The sequence below is a fragment of the Oryctolagus cuniculus genome, chromosome 15 (assembly GCF_964237555.1).
Source record: "Oryctolagus cuniculus chromosome 15, mOryCun1.1, whole genome shotgun sequence".
In the NCBI taxonomy this organism is placed as follows: Eukaryota; Metazoa; Chordata; class Mammalia; order Lagomorpha; family Leporidae; genus Oryctolagus; species Oryctolagus cuniculus.
Window position 1 is genome coordinate 83432535 of NC_091446.1, and position 22077 is coordinate 83454611.

General features: G+C 53.0%; 1 protein-coding gene and 1 long non-coding RNA gene across 18 annotated transcripts in view; both read right to left on the minus strand.

Annotated features, from left to right (window-relative positions):
• ALOX5 (arachidonate 5-lipoxygenase) overlaps nucleotides 1-21493 on the minus strand; it is a 38690-nt gene extending 17197 nt beyond the window's left edge. Inside the window, exons 1-4 of one of the 2 annotated variants that reach the window (XM_002718327.5) lie at nucleotides 21274-21493; nucleotides 12709-12907; nucleotides 9716-9797; nucleotides 1059-1181 (exon numbers count right to left, since the gene is read on the minus strand). In XM_002718327.5, the coding sequence (XP_002718373.3) occupies nucleotides 1059-1181; nucleotides 9716-9797; nucleotides 12709-12907; nucleotides 21274-21423 (554 nt within the window). In that variant the 5' untranslated portion in view covers nucleotides 21424-21493. The remainder of the gene's footprint in view (nucleotides 1-1058; nucleotides 1182-9715; nucleotides 9798-12708; nucleotides 12908-21273) is intronic. The other variant, XM_070058123.1, reaches the window with a different exon arrangement.
• The window catches only part of LOC103351327 (uncharacterized), a 555796-nt gene that overhangs the window by 333839 nt on the left and 199880 nt on the right, over nucleotides 1-22077 (minus strand). The window lies entirely within an intron of this gene.

The window sequence follows — 22077 nt, forward strand, 5'->3', positions numbered from 1 at the left end:
AACCCAGTGTGCTGGCGCCACAAGGCGGAGGATTAGCCTAGTGAGCCGCGGCGCCGGCCCCTCATTTTTTTTAAAGGTTTATTTATTTATTTGAAAGGCAGAGTTACAGAGAGGCAGAGGGAGAGAGAGAGAGAGACAGAGAGAGGTCTTCCATCCACTGATTCACTCCCCAAATTGCCACCAACACCTGGAGCCGCGCCAATCAGAAGCCAGGAGCCAGGAGCTTCCTCTGGATCTCCCACGCAGGTGCAGGGGCCCAAGGACTTGGGCCATCTTCTACTGCTCTCCCAGGCCATAGCAGAGAGCTGGATCAGAAGTAGAGTAACCGGTACTCCAACTGGCCCTCATATGGGATGCCGGCACTGCAGGCAGCAGCTTTATCTGCTACACCACAGCACCGGCCCCGGTACCCTCATTTTCAACAAGTGGCAGGGCACTCTTATGATCGGCAAGCTTTACAAAGTCCTGCCGTGATTCAGACACAAAGGGGCACAGAACTGGACGTCTCAGCCGCTGGTTGGCAGGGGTCTTGGGCAATTACCCGATGTCCCTCTTCCTCTATCCATCCATCCATCCATCCATGCATCCCTCCTTCCCTCACTCAACCTTCCTTCCCTCCTTCGCCCATCCATCCCTCCCTCTACCCATCCATGTGTTGGTCATCCATGCCCCCCACCCCCACCCCCACCCCACCTCGTGGTTGCAAGGGTCAGCATTCTCCTCCATTCTCATCAAGGTACCAGTGGCTGAGTGCGGGTGAGGTGTGGGAGGGGCCTGTATATTCTGAGTCAACACCCCCACTTTGGGGTGAGAGCACACTGGTGCCTGGAGTCCTCCAGGGTGTGGCTCTTTAGATGCGGATTATCTGAAGCTGGCACCCGTGAGTCCACGCTACGGCCGAGACACAGTCAAATGCATTTGGAAAAAGCTGCAATGGCTGGGCTATGCCCCAAGTCCAAGCCCACTCCTCCATCCCTAGAGAAAAGGAGTGAGGGTCCCAGCCCCGGCCTAAGCCGCTGAAGGGGCTGAGCAGTGTGGTTCAGTTCTTGCCAACTTACGCTTTGGAGTAGTTGAGAACAAAGTCCACTCCTTTCTCACTGTCAAACTGGATGTCTCGTGGTAAATCCCTGTGGCATTTGGCATCGATGCTCAGGGGGAAGCCAGGGTTCCACTCCATCCACCTGGCCAGGGGCAGGAGGAGAAAACGTGGTTACAGTCGGGCTTGGGGGAGGCCACTACACGTGGTGTCCACCACCAGGCGGACACATCCTCCACTGGTCCTGTGTCCCTTTTCCATGCCTGCTGGGAGACTGGAGAGGGTTAGCGACGTGCAGGTGTGCATGGGGTGGGGAGCCAGGTGGGAAGCCCCGGGGGCCTCTCAGACAGCGCTGCCTCGCTGGATTGTGTTCACGTTCTGCAGTGGTGGTCCGGAAAAGGCTCCATTCTCATGCTTTCCCAACAGGACCACAGCAGTGGGGGCCTGGGGTGAGACCCCTCCATAGGCCCCTGCCAGCCCAGAGCTGCTTAGACTGCTCCCCACCGTGCACGGCACACAGGAAGCATACCCAGAGCCTGCTGTCCTTGAGATTTATATCTTTGTCAAACTAATGGTTAGAAATAATATACTACTGTAGTTTAATGCTCTGTGATTGTTTTAAAATGTACTTTATGAGGGGGCTGGCGCTGTGGAGTGGTGGGTAAAGCCGCCGCCTGCAGTGCTGGCATCCCATATGGGCCCCGGTTTGAGTCCCAGCTGCTCCACTTCTGACCCAGCTCTCTGCTGTTGCCTGGGAAAGCAGTAGAAGATGGCCCAAGTCCTTGGGCCCCTGCACCTGCGTGGCAGACCCGGAAGAAGCATCTGGCTCCTGGCTTCGGATTGGCACAGCTCCAGCCATTGCAGCCATTTGGGAGTGAATCAGCGGATGGAAGACCTTTCTTTCTCTTTCTCTCTGCCTCTCCTTCTCTTTCTGTGTAACTCTTTCAAATAAATAAATAAATCTCTTAAAAAAGTTACTTTATGAGTGAAATGGACTTTTCATCTGTTTATTGTTTATAGCCCTGTCTCTGTTTCTCTGAACTGTGATCTCTTTAATTTTTCCTTGCTGAACTCTTTACTTCGTGCAGCATTAAGTCTTTGACTATAATGTTACCTCAAAAATTAAAAGAAAAAAGCAAGGAAAGGGAAAAGGGGTGGGGGTGAGGGAGGGAGATGGATTCTTGGAATTGTATCTATAGATGTATGGGCTCTGTTCTCTTTGTAGAATATTACATGGATGTGAGACTGGGAAGGATCTTGTTGCAGTCACTGTCATGCATTGGCTGAGAGTCAGAGAATCTCATGTATGCGTAAATTCCTTAATCTACCCATTTATCCCTACTGTTTGGGGTGGGCATTCGGCCCAGCAGTGACGATGAGGCTCGTGTTGCCCACGTCCCATATGGGAACACTGAGTTTGAGTCCTGGCTCCACTGTTGATCCCAACTCCCTGCTAATGCACACCCTGGGATGGCTCAAATGCTTGGGTCCCTGCCATCCATGTGGGAGACCCAAGAGGGTTCCTGGCTCCTGACTTTGGCCTTGTTGTTGGGGGCAGTGAATAGCAGATGAGAAATCTCTCTCTATCTGTCTCTGTTTCTCTGTCACTCTGCCTTTCAAATAAATAAAAATTAAAACATTAAAAATAAAACAAATGTTTACAGGCCATAAAAGGGTTTGGTGAGGGGCCAATATGAGGTTAGTATGATAAACAAGTAATTTATTTTTATCCCAGCACTGTTTATTTAAAGCCAGGAAGATAAATCCACTCAGAGTGTCGAAAGTTACAGTGGCCTTCAGTATAGAATAACCCGCAAGGTGTCTTGTGTGTGAGGTCTGTGACCTTGGAAAGATGAGGGAGCACTTCAAAGACACGCGTGTACCACAGAATCGAAAGGTAAGTTCATTTTTATGGGATAACCTTTGAATTCCATGCACACAAGAGTTCAACAGTGCATGGAAAATATGCATTATGGAAAAAACTGTGCATGGATTTCAATTTTTTTTTGCACCCCAATGAAATTATCTTTTAACTCCATCTTCCACGAACTCGTCCAAGTCCCTCTGCACCGGGTCTCCCATGGAACAGCTGAAGAGCCCTGCCTGCCATCACTCAGCACAGCTGTGTGTGATGCAAAGTCCATCTCATGAGAACTGAGAATCTAGTAACACAGCAGCGAGAAATGGAAAGATAGTAACATCCATTTGAAAGTCACAGTGCCCCAGCGCTGGGGGTGGGCTCTGAGGCAGGAAAGCTGACACCTTATGTCCAGAAGCAGACCCAGGAAAAATATGTGAATGGGATGCAAAGTCGGCTCACAGCTAGCAGGTGCTGTGTGTGTGCTGCTAAAGGAATGTGAAAGTTGTCAGAGTGGAGATGCAACTGCTTCTGTCAGCCCTAACCCCAGCAGGATAATAAATAAAGTTGGCGGGGCATGGAATAAGAGTTCTTTTTTCTTAAAGATATATTTTATTGATTTGAAAGGCAGAGTTACAGGAGACACACACACACACACACACACACACAGAGAGAGAGAGAGAGAGAGAGAGAAAGGTCTTCCATCTGCTGGTTCACTCCCCAATTGACTGCAACAGCCAGAGCTGAGCCAATCCAAAGCCAGGAGCCAGGAGCCTCCTCTGGGTCTCCCACGCAGGTGCAGGGGCCCAAGGACATGGTCCATCTTCTATTGCTTTCCTAGGCCACAGCAGAGCGCTGGATCCGAATTGAGCAGCCGGGACTCGAATCAGCAGCCATATGGGATGCTGGCGCTGCAGGCAGCAGCTTTACCTGCTACGCCACAGCGCTGGCCCCAACTATTTCTTTTCTTTTCCCCCTCACTACTGTTTCATAATATCTGAGGCAATCCTCCTCATTTCTGCCTTTAAACACTTCCTCTTGCAACCCTCTTTCTGCAGACTCCCATGGTCCTGTATGACGTGCAGCTTACTGCGATGCTCTGTTGGTCTCTGATAAACATCCTTATGCTTTGGAAAGTCTCTCTCTCATTGTTGCTTTCATTTGGATCAACAGTGCCCCGAACGCTTTTATTACCTATTTAATTATCTAAAAAAATAGCTCCATGAGGCAGGAACTATTATTTCTGTCTTTTACAGAGGAGGAAACAGAGGGAGGGAGGGAGGGAGGAAGGGAGACATTTAACAATTCCTGGGGCTGGCATTGTGGTATAGTAGGTAAAGCTACTGCCTGTGGTGCCGGCATCCCACATGGGCACCTGTTCGTGTCCCAGGTGCTCCACTTCTGATCCAGCTCCCTGCTGATGGCCTGGGAAAGCAGAGGGGGATGGTCCAAGTGCTTGGGCCCCTGCCACTCAGGTGGGAGACCTGGGAAAAGCTCCTAGCTCCTGGCTTTGGCCTGGCCCAGCCCTGGCCATTGTGGCCATCTGGGAGCAAGCCAGCAGAACCAGCAGATGGAAGACCCCCACCCGCACCCCATCCCTCCCTCTCCCTCTGTAGCTCTGCCTTTCAGATAAATAAATAAATCATTAAAAAAAAAAAAGGTGAAGTAACTTGTACAGGACACGGGTGGCCCAGGTACTCAGCTCCGGATGCATGCATGTGCCTGCCTTCCTGTGCCTGCCATCCCCACAGAGAAGGAAGGAACTTCTTATTTCACAGTAAACGATACTGGGAACATTTGAAGCCTCCTTGGGTTTAGGTATAAAACCCGGAGGAGTTGTCAGTAGCCCTAGTGGTTGCAATGCCTGCGTCCCATGTAGGAGGGCCTGGATTCAGGTCCCGATCCCACCCCTGATGCCAGCTTCCTGCTGGCGCAGACCCTGGGAGGCAGCAGGTGATGGCTCAAGTTGTTGTGTGCCTGGCACCCACGAGGGAGCCCTGGACTGAGTTTCCAGCTGCTTCCTTCTGGTGTAGGCACTGGGGGAGTGAGCCAGAAGATGAGATCTTTCTCTTGGTCTCTTTGTCTCTCTGCCTTTCAAATATACATTTAAGTGATAAATACAGGAGAAGAAATACCCTTGCGGTGGGGTGGGCTTTCTTCAGCCACAAGGGTATAGACAAAAAGCCTTACATAGAGGCACAAACATACAGAACCTGTGATAAAAGCAACAGAAGACAAAGGATAAATGCTACATCTGTAACAAAGGGGTCCCCTCCCGACAGAGAAAAAGCCCCTTCTAATGGATAAAAAGGAATCTACAGCAAACAAAGCCCATCTGAGAGGCAATGGAGGGAGGCTTAGCTCCTCAGTGGGCAGGGGGAAGATGTTCATCCCAAGCAGCTAAGACACTGGCCTCAGAGTTCTGGGTTGGGTTTGATGCCTGGGCCCTACTCCTGACTTCAGCTTCCTGCTATTGCAGATCCTGGGGTCAGGGGTGATGGCTCAGAGAGCGGGATTCCTGCCACCTTTGTGGAGACCTGGATGGAGTTCCTGGCTCCTGGCTGTTGTGAGTCTTTGGAGAGTGAACCAGTGAATTGGATCTCTCTCTCTCAAATAAAAATCAAAAACAAAAACAACAGGGTTTTACTTAGGGTTTGTTTTTTTTTTTAGATTTTCATACCTGTAAAAAAATATCAAAATATCATCAGGTATTGCCAAAAGTTTGGGTAAAAGTATTTTCTTGTATGCAGCTGGTGGGACTCAAAACACTATACAAATTTTGTGCAAGAGTTTTTAAACATTAAGAAAAATAAATTTGTTTCAGAAGCAGAGAGAGAGAGAGGGAGAGCGCGCGCGCGAGAGAGAGAGCGCTCCCGCCTCACTCCCTAAATGCCTGCTATGACTAGAGCTGGGTAAATCCAACCCTGGGAGTCAGGAACACAGCCCAGTTCTCCCAGATGCTGACATTTTCTCTGTCTTTCCCTCTGTTGTTGTCATTCTGATTTTCAAATAAATGCATCTTAAAAAAGCACTGCTAACTCAAAAAAAGATGTTTGTACAAGGTTGCCTGTTGTAGCCCTGTGTCATCCCCCAAGCAAACAGCCCTGTGCAAATGGGAAAGAAGCCAGGTGACGTCAGCAAGGCAATGGTTGAGATGTTAGATATCTGCACACAAAGCGACAGGAAAGCAGAACATTTTCACACGCTTTAGATTAGCCAGAGTGAAAAGGTCTCAAGATTCATGGTGAGGGGCCAGTGCTGTGGCACAGCAGGTCAAAGCCCTGGCCTGAAGCGCTGACATCTCATATGGGCACCAGTTCTAGTCCTGGCTGCTCAACTTCTGATTGAGCTCTCTGCTATGGCCTTGGAAAGAAGTAGAAGATGGACAAAGTCCTTGGGCCCTTGTACCCATGTGGGAGACCCAGAAGAAGCTCTTGGTTCCTGGCTTCAGATCGGCGCAGTTCCGGCTGTTGCAACCATCTGGGTAGTTAACCAGCAGATGGAAGACCTCTCTCTCTGTTCCTACCTCTCTCTTTGTAACTCCGTTGTTCAATTAAATAAAATAAATCTTTAAAAAGTTTGCTATATAAAAAAAAAGATGCATGGGGAGGAGCGTAAGGGGGTTAGTGATGCTGTGACGTAGAGGGTAAAGCTGCCTCCTGTGGTGTCAGCATCCCTTAACAGAGCCGGTTCGAGTCCTGGCTGCTCCACTTCCCATCCAGCTTCCTGCTGATGTGACTGGGAAAAGCAGTGGAAGAAGGGGCAGGCGGAAGACAGCCCAAGAGTGTCCAAGGGAGCACTGAGACGTCCAGGGATGCTCATCATGGCTGCATCCCAGCTCCACGCCCCTCAGCAGGACAGGGTGAGCAGGGTGCTTTCTGCATACAACGGCGCACTCTTCACGACCCACACAATGAGGAGTGGATAAAGCCGTCACAGGATGATTCAACAATGGAGATTAAAACCACCAGACTCTACCGTGTGTCACTGTCACACACTCTGTGTGCAGGTGTAGTCAGCACGTGTGCGTGCGTGTGAGTGACAGGTGCCGTGACAGGTGCACTGCTGGGGTAAGCACATGGGCTGTGGGGCCCTGACCTGGGCCGCCTTCTCTGAGTGCTGCAGGCTGGACGCCCTGACTTTCTAACGAGTTGGTGACTATTATGGATTGTTGCTTTACCTCCAGATTCTGGTCTTAAAGCTTGAGAACTCACAAGAAAGAGGAACTCCAGTATCGGGCAGCCAGAGTTCAGTGTTTCCTGAACGGAAGCGGGGGGGTGGTAAGGGCATCTGGGCAGGACAGATGAGTGGAAGGAGGAAGAAAAAAGTGACCACTAGAGCTAAGGAAGGGGCCCACAACCTCAGCAGAAAACTCTCTGTGCGCTCCAAGGTTCTCTGGGTGTGATGATGCCAAGTAGCATTTGAAGAAGCAGGCTGGTTTGTATCCTGGTGGGGGAGTAGACAGCGCGTCTACTCAGGTTCCCACTAAGTCATTCTTTTCTTTTTTTAAAGGTTGATTTATTTGAAAGGCAGAGTTACCGAGAGAACACGAGAGCGAGCATGTGAGCTAGAGAAAGAGACCTTCCCTCCTTGGATTCACTTCCTGAATGGCTGCAACAGTTGGAACTGAGTCAAGCCAACGCTGGAAGCCAGGAACTCCATCCAGGTCTCCCACATGGGTGTGGGGGCCTAAGCACTTGGGCCATCCTCTGCTGCTTTCCCAGGTGCATTCGCAGGGAGCCAGGACCAGAAGTGCAGCGGCCGGGACTTGAACCACTGCTCATATGGGATGCTGGCGTCACCTGTCGCTGCTTCACCCGCTGCACCACACTAGCTGGCCCCTGCTCTAATCATTCTAACGTGTTAGTGGCTGAGCGCAAATTGTTCTTATGGGTGCTTTGTCTTCACCCAGGTCCACAAGGCTGCAGGAGCTTTGCCACAAGTGGCAAACAACCTATTCCACAAGGACCTACCACAAAGGGTTAGAGGCTGGAGTTAGCCGTCAGCCAGCCATTCCCAGAGGAGCACTCTACATGTGTCATCATGACTGTTTTCTAAAAAGCTTTACTGAGACAATTGACACACCGCAAAATCAGTAACTTAACCGTCTACAAGTAAAAGTTCTAAAAGATATACTTTTAATTTTACTTCTTAAATTTTGTTTATATTTCAAAAAATATGGGAGAAAATATTTGCAAACTCTTATAAAGGATTAATATCCAGACTCTAAAAAGAGCTCAGGAAACTCAACAACAAAACAAACCAATTAAGAAATGGGTAAAGGATTTGAACGGGTATTTTTCAAAAGAGAAAATCCAAATGGCCAACAGACACATGAAAAAATGCTCAGGATCACTAGCCGTCAGGCAAATGCAAATCAAAACCACAATGAGGTTTCATCTCACCCCAGTTAGAATGACTTGCATACAGAAATCAACAAACAACAAACACTGGTAAGGATGTGGAGAAAAAGGTACCCTAAACCACTGCTGGTGGGAAAGTAAACTGGTACAGCCACGGTGGGAGACAGTGGAGATACCTTGGAAAGCTGAATACAGACCTACCATTTGACCCAGCCATCCCACTCCTGGGAATTTACCCAAGGGAAATGAAATCAGCATATGAAAGAGTTATCTCTAGCCCCATATGTGCTGCAGCTCAATTCACAATAGCTAAGATACGGAATCAATCCAGATACCCATCAACTGAAGATTGGACAAAGAAATGATGATGTATATATACACTATATAAAATTGGTTGTCCAATTTTACTAATCCTGATAGCAATACCATACAGTCTTGAATACCAAGTCTTGGTACTTTGGATATGTGTGTGTGTCTTCCAATTTTGCTCTTTCTTTTTATTTTCAAGTTTTTTTTTTTTGATTATTTGAATTTTCATTTGAGTTTTCAGAACTACCAGTTCATTTCTGCCAAAAAGCCAGCTGGTATTTTCACAGGGACTGTGCTGGCTGTGTAGACGACTTTGAGGAATATTGCCATCTCAACAAGGTCAAGTACAGTGATCCACAAACATTCCTGCAGCTTACCTTCAACAGTGTTGGAACTGCACCATCTGGGACTCCTTTCGTTCAACCTTCTCATAAATACTTTTATCCCCTTTGATGTACTGTACATTTTTATTTTATTTTTCAGATTGTTGGTCACTAGAGTATAAGAAAACAAGTGATGTTTGTGTACTGACCTTTTATCTGCAATCTTGCTGGTTTATTGGTCCTGACAGTGTGTGTGTATGTATGTGTGTGTGTGTATTCCTTAGGATTTTCTATATCCAAGATTGTGTCACTTATGAATGGTGAGAGTTTTCCATATTGTACTATAATGTGAGGGCCTTTCTTTTTCTTTTCCTGACTGACCTGGTCAGACCCTTCAGCTGCTATGTGTGAGTTTTGCAGATGCCCTGTGTCAATTCCTATTTTCTGAGTGTGTGTGTGTGTGATCATGAAGAGGTGTTGGATTTCGTTGATGCTTTTTGTAGAAACGCTTACCGTGCTTTTCATTGCTGATTCTGTTGTAGCGCACATGTTGCTGTCACAGTAGAATGGCGGGTGCGAGAACAGTGAGCTGCCCTTCGGCTCTCGGCGCCCCTCCCTCCACATGCACTGTGGCCAGTACCGAGATTTCCCTCCCCTCTCCACCATGTCTGCATGACCCGGGGAAAGCTGAAGCGTGGGGACTTGGCGCCTCGGTGACCTGACAGCACGAATGGGCCACAAGCCGTGCTCAGAGCTCACTTCACACCTGCTCCTGCCACAGAAGAAGCCACGACCCCACGCCTCCTGGTCTCATGGGAGAACTCACCGGTACTGCTTCTGCCGGGATTCCAGTTCTTTCCGTCGGTGCTGCTTCAGGATGTGGATCTGGTCGTCTCGGGCCAGCTTAGCTGTGAAGGTAGGATGAGAATGAGAGACGCCGAAGGCAGAATGACGCCGAGTGCCACCATTCAGCTTTCCTCCGGTGGCTTACCCAGGCCATCCTCCACTGCACTCCTGGGCCACAGCAGAGAGCTGGCCTGGAAGAGGGGCAACCGGGAAAGAATCCGGCGCCCCGACCGGGACTAGAACCTGGTGTGCCGGCGCCGCTAGGTGGAGGATTAGCCTATTGAGCCGCGGCGCTGGTCCCCAAGCAGCTTCTTAACCACTGAGGCAAATGTGCGACCCCCCCCCCACTCTAGAAGGGATTTAGTGAGGAATGCAGTGTGGGGGTAAGGGGAGGCACCCTTATAAATGCTCAGTGCACAGGGACAAAGTCTATCATCACCTTGCTCCTCACCTCAGAAGGTCTGAGTTTTCCCATCCTCCCTCCACACATGGGCTTCAAAGGCCTCCTGTGCCCAGGGCTGTCAAACTCACAGTTCTTATTTCAGAGGTGGAGGTGGGAGGCCCAGAGCAGGGTCGCTGAGCTGTCAGGGCCTTCGACATGCAAGAGGTTGAATCATGGCTACTCTTATACCATTATTTACGGTAAAGCCATCCTATGCTCTGGCCTGAGTTTCTCCAGTTCTTTGTGGTGCAGAGCTAGGTGGGTTTTTTCTTCTTTATTTGCAAGATAGAATATGATCTTCCTCCTGCTGGTTTACTCCCCAAATGCCTGTACCAGCTAGGCCTGGGCCAAGCTGAAGTTGGGAGCCAGTAACTCCATCCAGGTCTCCATGTGGGTGGACAGAGACTCAAGTGCAGCATCACATCTTTCAGACAGTTTGCAGCCGGCACTGTGACATAGCAGGTAAAGCCACCACCTGCAGTGCCAGCATTCCATATGGGTGCCGGTTTATGGCCCAGCTGCTCTACTTCCCATCCAGCTCTCTGCTATAGCCTGGGAAAGCAGCAGCAGATGGCCCAAGTTCTTGGGTTCCTGCACCCATGTGGGAGACCCAGAAGAAGCTCCTGGCCCCTGGCTTCAGATCAGCCCAGCTCCAGCCAATGTGGTCACAGACCCTGGAGCTCTTCCCAGCCAAACACAGGTTGGAACACTGAGGTCAGGATGATGCAAGGAGGGCTTAGGAAAGGGGGATCTTAGCGGAGTGGACGTCTGGCACAGTGACTGAGAGGTCGCCGGAGAGTCCACATCTCAAATCAGAGTGCCTGGATTGGAGGCCCAAGTCCACTCCCCAGTCAGGCTTCCTGTTAAGGCACAGCATGGGAGGCAGCAGTTGATGGCTGAAGTGCTCGGGTCCCTGCACCCCTGTAGGTGGTCCAGATTACATGCCAGGGTACTAACTTCAGCCTGGCCCTGCCCTGGCTGTCGCAGGCATTTGGGAAGTGAACCAGCAGATGGAAGGTCTTTCTCTCTCTCTCTGTCTCTCTCCCCCTTGGAAATAAATGAATAATAAATAAACAAAAAATGTTAAAGGGATCTTAGAATGGTGTAGTCCAATGTGTCCAGTGTGCAACTGGGACTGCATGCGGGTGGGCTGGGTGGGAGGGTACTGGGAGCCCGTGTTCTGTAGCTACTGGAGAAGGGGCATCACCCAGCCCAGAACCCTCCCATTCTGACAGCTTCCTGGAACAGCTGATTTTGTGACATGTTTTCTTGCTGTGAAGCTGGGGACAAGCATCCACCTGGCTGTTATCACCCAGTCCAGACAGGATCCTGGAATTGTGTCTCTTGGCGGCGTTTCACATCAGAAGCAGTAAGACACAGTCTGGTAGTCAAGACTAGGTAACATAGGGCTTTGTCTTCCATGTCTCAGTTTTCCTAGCTACAAAAATGGGGATGGGGTGCTGGTACTGTGACATAGTAGGTTAAGCCTCTGCCTGCAGTGCCAACATCTCATATGGGCACCAGTTAGAGTCTCGGCTGCTCCACTTCCAATCCAGCTCTTTGCCATGGTCTGGGAAAGCAGTAGAAGATGGCCCAAGTGCCTGGGCCCCTGCATCCATGTGGGAGACCCGGAAGAAGCTCCTGGTTCCTGGCTTTGGATTGGCTCAGCTTTGGCCACTGAGGCCATTTGTGGAGTGAACCAGAGGATGGAAGACCTGTCTGTCTGTCTCTCTCTTTGTCTGTCACTCTACCTCTCAAATAAGTGAATAGAATCTTTTAAAAAATGAGACTAGGGATCATTCTCATCCTACCTACTCCCCAGACCCAGTGTATGGAAGATCTCTCTCTCGCATGCACTCTGCCATACAAATACTAAGTAAGTAAATCTGGAAATCTTGGTCAGGGAGGAAGCAGTAAGGCCGGCCCTGGGAGAAGCCCCTGTTCTCTATCTTATTATAACAGTGGCTATGTGGCATTTGAAGGGTTTTCCTCTCTCTCCTTATTCTGGGAGCAAATCAAGTGCTTATGACTTGAAGCCATTTCTGCTGAGTCAAGACTTTGATGACTTCCTGGGGAGGTGCCGGATCGGAGCCTGCCTTGTGGACAAAGGGGTGTCATACTCTGGGAGTACAGATTCTAGATTCTTCTCTCTTTCAGTAGAAAGTGAGATTTCAGGTTTCAGAACTGGTCATGGTGGACCCCAGGCCTGCTGTGGCTGCGCCACCCCACCCCCTGCCCCTTGGAGCTGGTATTCCTGGCAATCCTGACCCACCTCTTCCTTCCTCTATGGGGTGCCTGCCTGAGCCCTGCCTGGCCTCACAGGGCTTCCAGAAAAACAGGGCACGATGCTCCTTCCAGCAGAACTGTCACATAGAGGGGACCTGGCCGGCAACCCTGCAGCCACTCCTACTTTGAGCTCCAGGTGCCCTAGGACGAGCACACCTTCTGCAGGTGCAGGTGTATGGAGGCACCGAGCAGGTGCGACACCCAGGGATGGTTCCCGGGCAGCCTTGCGGGGCAGAGCTGCTCACCACGTCCATCCCTGAGGACGATCTCGCCCTCGCCTGTGATCCAGCGGTAGCAGGGGAACTCGATGTAGTCCCCGTGGGGCGTCTTGAGCGTGATGTACTTCAGGTACCAGTCGTCATGGAGCCAGTACTTGCGCTTCTCGATCCTAACCAGGTGGATCTCGCCGAGTTCCTCGTCCACAGTCACGTCATATGAGTCCACCTGAGGAGCAGAGCAGGCAGGTGGTCAGCCTTGCTGTGGTCGGAGGGAGTTAAGGCTATGTCAATGGCAGGGTAGTAACCATGCTCCATGAAAGGACCTTACCCATACAGCAGGTGCAAGGAGCTGGCTCACCCGTTCCTTCTGTTCCGGAAAGGCAGGGAATGAGAGATGCTCCCTTGAGGCGTGGAGGCTGAGGCAGAGCCACCCACAAACCCTGCTACACTGACTTTCCCTTCTTAATCTCTTCTCCACCCAAACAAGATCCCCAGCCCCAGCCAGCTCCCGAATGCATTTTGCAGCTGTCTATTTGTACAGTTCAGTGGGTATGCTTTTCTCCTGTCACTCTTTCAAATGAATAAATAAATGAGTTTAAAAATTTCTCTCTTCTGAGTGGGCTTTTATTCTCACGATTTAGATGTCCCGGTTCTTCATCAGAGTATGTAGTTTGACTCCCTGCTCTGGCTCCTGGTTCTAGTTCCCTGCTACTGCAGACCCCAGGAGGCTACAAGTGAAGACAGCTCAAGTATTTGGGTTCCTTCCACCCAAGTGAGAGACCTGGATTGAATTCCTGGCTCCTGGCTTTGGCTCCCTGGCCAATGCAGACATTTGGGAGTGAACTAGCAGATGGAATGGAGTTCTCTTTCTGCTTCTCAAAAACAAAACAAAACAAAACAAAACAAAACAAAACAAAACAAAAACAAAAACAAAAACACAAACCCTCTCTGTAGGTGTTCTGAAATCGACAGTCATTTGTCATGGACAATAGTTACTTACAACACTGTTGAATGCTACAAGCCATTCTCCCTGTCTGGCTGTGTCTTGGTTCCTGTTACTCATTCCTTCTGTACTCTCCACTCCACGACCCAACCCAAGATCTGGTGAAAATTCTTCTATTGTCAACTTACTTCTATGAAGTCAACTTTTCTTTTTTTTTAGTTCTCACCTCTGAGTAAGCAGCTGCAGTATGTGTCTTTCTATGTCTGGTATATTTCACTGAACTTAACCATGTTGCAACAAATGGTAGAATTGTGTTTAAAACATATTTATTTGTTTGAGAAGCAGAGAGATGGGGGTGGGGGAGGAGAGAGAGAGAGAGAGAGAGAGAGAGAGAGAGAGAGAGAGAATCAGAGATCCAATCCACAAGTTCTCTCCTCAAATGCCCATTACAGGTAGGGCTGGACCAAGACAGGAGCCAGGATGTGGGAACTCAATCCATGTCTCCTTGTGGGTGGCAGGGACCCCACCCCTACCCCCTCACTCAACCCTGCAGCTCAGCTTCCCAGGGTCTGCAATAGCAAGATGCTGGAACTGGGAGCAGGGACAGGGTATTGAACCCAGGTATTCCTATGTGGGACACAGGCATCTTAACTGGTATTTTAATCCCTAGACTAAACAGCTGCACCATTCTTTTTCAAGGCTGAATAGTACTCCATTTTATAATATGAGAGAATCTTCAAGAAGCTCATGAACACTGTGTATTATTAAAAAATTATGCATGAATTTCAATTTTGTGCATCAAATCCAACTTCTCCTTTACTCTCATTTTCCACATTCTGAAGTATCTCCATGTGTGTGTATGTGTATCTCTCCATGTGTGTGTGTGTGTGTGTGTATCTCCGTGTGTGTGTGTGTGTGTGACATTTTCTTTACCTGTTCATCCGTTATTGGACACCTATGTTGAGTCTATGTCTTAGCCAAGATTCTAAATGAACCTTTTAGCTTATTTATCTAAGACATTTGTCAAAGGCCTGCCCTTAGTCAGGCCCTGTGCTGAGCCCCCAGGTGGCAGAGATGGACAAGTTTGGGGTCTGCCTTCACTCCACTGGAGTCTGGTGAACCGGGGGGCAGTCTGCATGGGGCCCAGGTGCCTGGTGAACTGGGGGCAGTCTGAAGGGGGCCAGGCTGGAGGAGGGGAGATGCCCAGGCACATGGCTGCACCTGCTGAGCCCTGCTCAGTGGGAGTCCTCACTGCCTCAGTCCCAATGGGGTCAACCCTGCCCCCACATAGGGGAGGCCTCTCTTCATAGCCACTGTGAGAGGTGGTGGTGATGGGGTTACAACCTGTTTCATGCATAAGGACACAGAGGCCCAGTAAGTCCCACTCCAGCTACTGAGAGGCAGAGTTGGGTTTCCCTGCTAGATCTTTCCACCACAGCCACTTCTCCTGGTTCTCAGCGGGGCCAACAAGATGGTGAAGAGACATGTGAGGTCGCATGGTCACACCTTCTCTGGGACAGCTGCAGCTCACAGCCGCGCAGCAATGCCAAGAATAATGAGGCCACGTGAGTCCCACTGTATCAGGAGCATGAGTGGCTGACCTGGTGGCCAGGAGGTGCTGTGTGCAGTGCCCTGGGACCCGGCTGTCTTGTGCCTCCAAGACAAGAGTGGGCCTGGCAGCCGCACCTGTAAGGTCTGTGTCACTGCACAACCCATGGCAGAGTGGGGGGAAGCTTAGCTTGTCCCACATGTCCCAAGGTGTGTGCAGCCCTGGCCTCTATGCTGGCTGAGGCGCTAAGCCAGACTTCCCAACATGCCGGTGAGGTGGTGTGGGTAGCTCCCTCCCTGACCCCCTGCATCTCTTTTCCCATCCCCTCCCTCTTGGCTGCTAGGAAGACCTCCTTGCTAAGAGGAAGGAGAAGTTTCATGTTTTTAGCAGATGTCTGGGCTTAGATCATAGGGAGCAGGGAGGAGTCTGGCTGCTGTCCAGGCCAGATGCTACAGTCAGGAAAACAGAAGCCTCCTCTCTCTGCCTCCTGCCATGCTGGCACACCCTTCTGTTCCACCAGCACGCCACTCACTCATGCAGAGAGCGGGGGCAGCTCCTGCCTGGCCAGCTCTCAGCAAGAGCCCTCCTCCTGCAGCGTGCCCCTGGAAGTCTAAGTGAGCAGCCACAAGCCAGCATGGACCCTAAGTGCTATGATCGCCCAGGCACACATGCCCAAAATACTAGGCCATAGTGGAAGTTCTCTCCTCCCTTCAGAGAAAGGTACCTCCTTCTTTGATGGCCCGTTCTTTCCGCTGGGATCACACTCACAGAGATCTTTCATTTAGGTCATTTTTTTTTTTTTTGCCAGTGTCTTGGCTTTCCATGCCTGAAATACTCTCATGGGCTTTTTAGGCAGACCCAAATGCCATAAGGGTCAGGAAAACAGAAGCCTCCTCTCTCTGCCTCCTGCAGAGAGCATGCCACTCATGCAGAGAATGGGGGCAGCTCCTGCCTGGCCAGCTCTCAGCAAGAGCCCTCCCCCTGCAGCGTGCCCCTAGAAGTCTAAGTGAGCAGCCACAAGCCAGCATGGACCCTAAGTGCTATGATCGCCCAGGCACACATGCCCAAAATACTAGCCAGGACGGCACACGGGAGGAAGAAACAGAGCCTCTGAATACCGAACCCCGGGGTGCATAACCCTGGGAGAATCCCCGTGAGCCTGGAGAAGCGGCTGTGAGGACGGAAGCAGACAGGAAACATTTAGGTGCTGGTGGGGCAGGTGGATCGGGGGAAGTTGGGATGTGGTCTGGTCCCAGGAGTGGCTGCTGGGAGGCCTGCCTGGACCTGGGGTGGCTGCTGCGGGGGAAGTGGCTTTTCTGTAGCTGGAGGGGGCGGGAAGTGGCCTCAGAGACTGGTGCCAAGGAGTCTGGGTAAGGGGGAGTGGGTCCCAGTCTAAATTATTGATTTATTTAATTTGAAAGGTGGAGAGAATGGGCGGGGGCCAGAAGAGAGACAGAGAGAGAGAAGGGGGGGATGGGGGAGAGAGAAGTGGGGAGTGGCAGGGAGCTCCCATCTGCTGGTTCTCTCCCGAAATGGCCAACGACAGCCAGGACTGGGCCAGGCCAAATCCAGGAGACAGGAACTCCATCTGGGTCTCCCACACGGGTGGCAGGGGCCCAGGGTGGGCATTAGTAAGAAGCTGGCACTGGGTGTGAACCACCAAGCATCGTGACCTGTCATAGAGGTGTCATCCATGCATTCCAAATAACAGCTACCCGGGGTGGGGGCTCAGGGGGACACTCTGCAGGGAGAGAGGAGTCCAGTTCCTTGGGACAAAAGGCAGCAGGGCTCAGAGGGAGGCAGCGGTCGGGCTGTGGGCAGGGACCCATGAACAGGAGACTCGAAACCTCTCTGAGGGAGGGGATGGGAGGGTGATCCCTAGGCACACAGAATGGAGTCCTCCCAGCTACTGTTCCACCCACACCTGCAGGCACCTGGCAGAGGGCCCCTGGCAGAGTCTCTGCTGGGTTGAGACCACTGGACTCTGAGGGGCTCCATATCATCTGTGATGGGGTCTTCCATGGGTGGGTGAGGGGCAGCTCAAGCCTGCAGCCTTGAGGGAGGGTCTCCGCCAGGCCTAGGTGCTCTGCTGGCCTAGTTTCAAGGCCTGGATGTGACAGGAGGTGGAAAAGCACCAAGGGGCTGAGCCCTGCCCCAGCTCAGCAAGACTTAGGGACAAACTCTGGTGGCTGTGGCTCTGGCATTGTAGGCAGCAGTCACTGGGAGAGTCACGGACACACGGAAGGGCCTCCCCCCAGGATGGCATCAGGGCTACACGAGTCCCCCGCAAAGCAAGGCCAGAGGCAGGCTGGGGAGCCCAAGCAGAACCCGCACCTACCCGCCCCTCCTCTGTGGGCTGTTAGTTGTCGTGCGCTGTGACATGATGCACTCAACTCTGCGTGGTGGACACCAGAGATGGGGCCTCGGTGCACACTGTATGTGTCTACAGCTGAGGATGATCCCATTTCACAGATGGAGACTGACAACTCGGGCAGCTACCATGCTAGGGAGCGGCTGGTGGCCTTGGGATTAGAACCCTCACCCGTGTGAAGGCCAAGGTCAAGTTCCTCCCTCTGTTCCCTGCAGCCACGTTTTGGGAAAAGCCCTGGACCGGGAGCCACAAGATCTAGCTTTGAGCCGTGGCTCATGACCTTGATGGAGCAGGAAGGGGTGGGGGTAGAAGGAGATGAAAAAGCTTCCTAGGACGTATGGTATTGAGGCAGCTTCAGATTCAGGGGTGCAGTGCGTGGGGAAAGGCGGTGGCCATGGCATTTCAGGTGTAAGAAACTGAGCCAACAAGCTCTCCTACGGGGGAGAGAGGGAGGCTGCAGCCAGGATGTCCTGGGGACCCAGTGGCCAGTGCAGGGGCTGAGATGCTGGACAGAGACCTGGGAAACATGCAGTATTTATGCTCACAGAGGGACAATGAGGGACAAAGAGCTGTGGACTGAGGGAGCCGAGAGGGAGGTGCTGGGGAAGCTGGAAGACACAACAGAGAGTGGTGAGAAGGGAGGGTTATGGGGCAGGAAAGGGGGCATTGGGGGACAGGAAGCAGAGAAGAGGAGGAGGCTGAGCATAGGAAAGAGGTAGGGCACAAGGGGAGGACTGGGAGACACTGAGGTTCAGGGCCACAGAGTGGAAATACTTGCTCTCTGCTAGTACATCCTTATTCATGAGAAGGGTGTGTTCTAGAATGCATTCCCTACAAAAACAAGGAATAGTCACTGGACACACTTAAGAAGCACGCAGCCCTGTAAGACGTGTTAAAAACCTGTGCGAAGCATCATCCTGGAGCCCTAAGCATTTGTCTTGAAAGTTCTATTACTCAAGGTTTCCCAGGACTCTTCACGTCACCTGATTTGAATTACTTGGAATCAACAGAACAGAAGGAACAAGGCTGGCACCGCAGCTCAATAGGCTAATCCTCCACCTGCAGCGCCAGCACACTGGGTTCTGGTCCCAATCGGGGTGCCGGATTCTGTCCCGGTTGCTCCTCTTCCAGTCCAGCTCTCTGCTGTAACCCGGGAGTGCAGTGGAGGATGGCCCAAGTGCTTGGGTCCTGCACCCACATGGGAGACCAGGAGAAGCACCTGGCTCCTGCCTTAGGATCAGCGTGGTGCGCTGGCCACAGGGTGCCGGGCACAGTGGCCTCTGGGGGGGGGGGTGTGAACCAACATTAAAGGAAGACCTTTCTCTCTGTGTCTCTCACTGTCCACTCTGCCTGTCAAAAAAAAAAAAAAAAAAAAAAAAAAAAAAAAAAAAAAAAAAAAAAGAATAGAAGGAATGAAGCGATTTGCCAGATCTGCCTAGGCCTTCTGTGTAAGGTGCAAGGCCATTGGGTTCCCCTCCGGGGATGTCCCCAGCCCGCAGCGGGAAGCCAGGCCAGGGCCACCTGTGAAGGACTCAGTTCCCAGTGCTGAGCTGAGCCACCGTGCCCAGCTCTGGTGAGAATGGTCAGGGAGCCCTAACTTGATTCACTGAGAAGTATCAGTCTTGATTATTCCACTGACTTGCGAATGGAGTTGGTGGGGGAGGAGGCACTGCCCTGCCAGTGACCTGGAAATGGCCAAGCTGACTGCTAAGGGGACAGCTTTGATTGCAGTCACAATTGTCGCTGCTCACAAGAGTAAGTGGGAGAGCCCCATCTTCAGTAATGACTTCCTCTAAGCTCTCTCTTTTTTACCTTTACCCAAAAGGGAAGGATTCTCTTTAAAAATGTCCACTGGCTGGAGAAAGAGGAAGTGGCTCTGGGCTGTGCAAGACAAAGTGTGGAGTAACTGCATCAACAGGAACCTTCTCAAAGCTTGACTTTTCCCCAAGGGCCTTTTGTCCCCAGCTGGTTCCTCTGCTGTGCGCAGTCCCCTTTTGCTTTGCTGCTGGCTGGATCTCTCTCCTGCTCTCTCTCCCTCCCCCACATGTGACATGCAAAGCTCTCCCAAAATTTGCTTCTGGGTTTCTCACCAAGGTATTCACTCGCGATGTTATTTGCATGGGAGGGAGACAGAGAGAGGGACTAAGAACAAGAGGTGCTTTCAGCATCGACCCGTGCCCTCCTTACCACCGGATCTCTGCGTCTCCCTCCTGGGCAGGCAGCCCACAGGCTGCGCACCCGTGCACCGCAGCGCACCCTGCTGGCTCGTGGCGACGTGCGCGCAGCAGCGGGTTCACTAAGTCATCCGTGTCCTGTGTCCTGGCCCCCTCCCCTAGGTTCTGGGGAATCCATGGAAATCAGCGCCTGGGTGATGCATGAGCAATTACTTCCACTGCGCCAGTGTCCTCAGGGCCAGTGCCCTGATGGGAGGGTCCCAAGCTCTAGGTGATTTTCATCCTCAACCCCTAACTCTTGTGGAAGGAAGCCCAAACCAGGCTAGCAGCATGCTGAACCTGGCTAGGTGCTATGTCAAGTTACCTCGGAGTTCTGAGGCTCGGGGTGGGCAGGAAGGAAGCCCACGTGGAGTTCAGAACCCAAAAAAGGAGAATATGACTCGCCCCCTTTGGGGTCTGCAGACCTAAGACACACCTCCACGGCTTAGAGCCAACAGAAACGCGGAATTGCCAGGTGTGTCTGTCAAACCCAGCAAGTTACGCGGAATTCTGTGTGATCTGACCTACCTACACGGTGAGAAGGAGAGCTGGGAAAAGTCTAAGATTGTCGGCTGGAGGTCACAGAGGGCAGTGCATCCGGGACCACTACCCGCGGTCATTCACTGAGAACCTGCTGTGCACCGGGCCAGGCACTGCGAGCTGGTTTCTGAGCCTCGGCCTCCTGGGCATGGGAAGCGGCTGGCCCCACAGAGCAAGCCGAGGGACAAATGCTGGCTGCCCGCCTTCCCTGAATTCCCCTGGCTCCAGGGTCCCCAGCCAAGAGGGGTGCAAGGAAGCCGCTTTCCCTCTTCCTCCGCCACGGAGCCTTCAGTCTCGGCAGGCTGGCCTTCCTGGAGTATATTCTACTGGGGGAGGGGATGGCTACTCCTGGCCTGGCTTCTCTTATTCCCTCCGTCTGGGGCTTGTCCGGACACTGAAAACGGGCCAGGTGTGGAGACACCGGCCAGCGCCACTCTGAGCCACTGATCGGGGCCAGACTCAAGCCAGCCTTCCATTTCACAGCTATGGAAACCGAGACCTGGAGAGGGGGACAGAGAGGGCACCCGGCTCCTTTGAACTGCGCTCTCTCCCTGTGGCAGGGCGGGGACCCTGGAGAGGGGGACAGAGAGGGCACCCGGCTCCTTTGACCTGCGCTCTCTCCCCGTGGCAGGGCCGGGACCCTCAGGGCCCCTGCTTCCAGGAGAGTTTCTGGGAAGCCCCAAACATGCGGGACATGGGAACGGGACCCGCAGTGCGCGCTGGGGACGGGGCCTCTCCTAGCATCAGGGTAGGAATCTGAGCGACAGAGAGGACCCTGCGCGCCGCCTCCTCCTCCTCCTCCCAGACCGCACTCGGGACTCCTCCCTTCCCTCACCTGCGCGGCAGCCAGGGGTCCCTTCAGGCTGTGCCCCCTACCCCAGCACCGCTCTCTGAGTGCGCCCGGCTCTCAGGTGCGCCCAGCCGGGACCCCGTCGCCCCAATCAAGCCCTGACCCCGGCCTGGCTGGGGTCCTCACCGCGCCGCGCTCGAAGTCGTTGTAGAAAGCCTTGTCCAACAGGTGCTTCTCGCTGCAGCCTGCCGAGCCCACCAGGCTGAGGTAGATGTAGTCGTCGGTGCCGGCGAACCACTGGCTGCCGGTGGCCACGGTGACCGTGTAGGAGGGCATGGCCGCACAGCCTCTCCTGGTACACCCGGGGCTGCACCTGCTACTGCTGCGAGGACCGCCGGCGGCCACGCCCCGCTCGGGCCCCGCCCCGCTCTCCCGCGGCGCCGGCCACGCCCCCTGCTAAGCTTGGCCACGCCCGCACTTCGCCTCCCGAGGGCGTCCCTGCCCGCCTCCCACCTGCTTTGCGCGGCGTCTACCGCCCCTCACTCTTTCATCCCAGCAGTCCCGGGCCGGGCGCTGGCACTGGTCCACCCGCGCGGCGTTAAGTCCGGAGACCTCGGAGGAGGCCGCCCCAGGGGGGACACGGAGGGTGGGGTCCGCAGCGGGCACACGGGAGCCCAAGACCCGGCCTGCAGGAGTCCGCGCACAGGGGAGGCCGTGGGGAGGAGGAAGCGGGCGCCCCTGCGGGGGGCAGCGGCCAGGGACAGGGTGGAGGGGCGGACCCCCTCGGGGGCTGCGCGTGGCTCGGGGTCCCCGGGGGCCCCCGGCAGGGGCGTCCCTGTCCCCCCTCTGCAGGTCTGCGGGGCTGACTGCGCGTTCAGGGTCCCCGGGGGCGCGGCCGGGCGGCGGCGCGGGGCGGTGCGCGGGCGCCGGCTCCCTCCGCTCCCGGGGGGCTGCAGGTGGCTGGGGCGCCGCTCTTGAGACCTGAGGGTC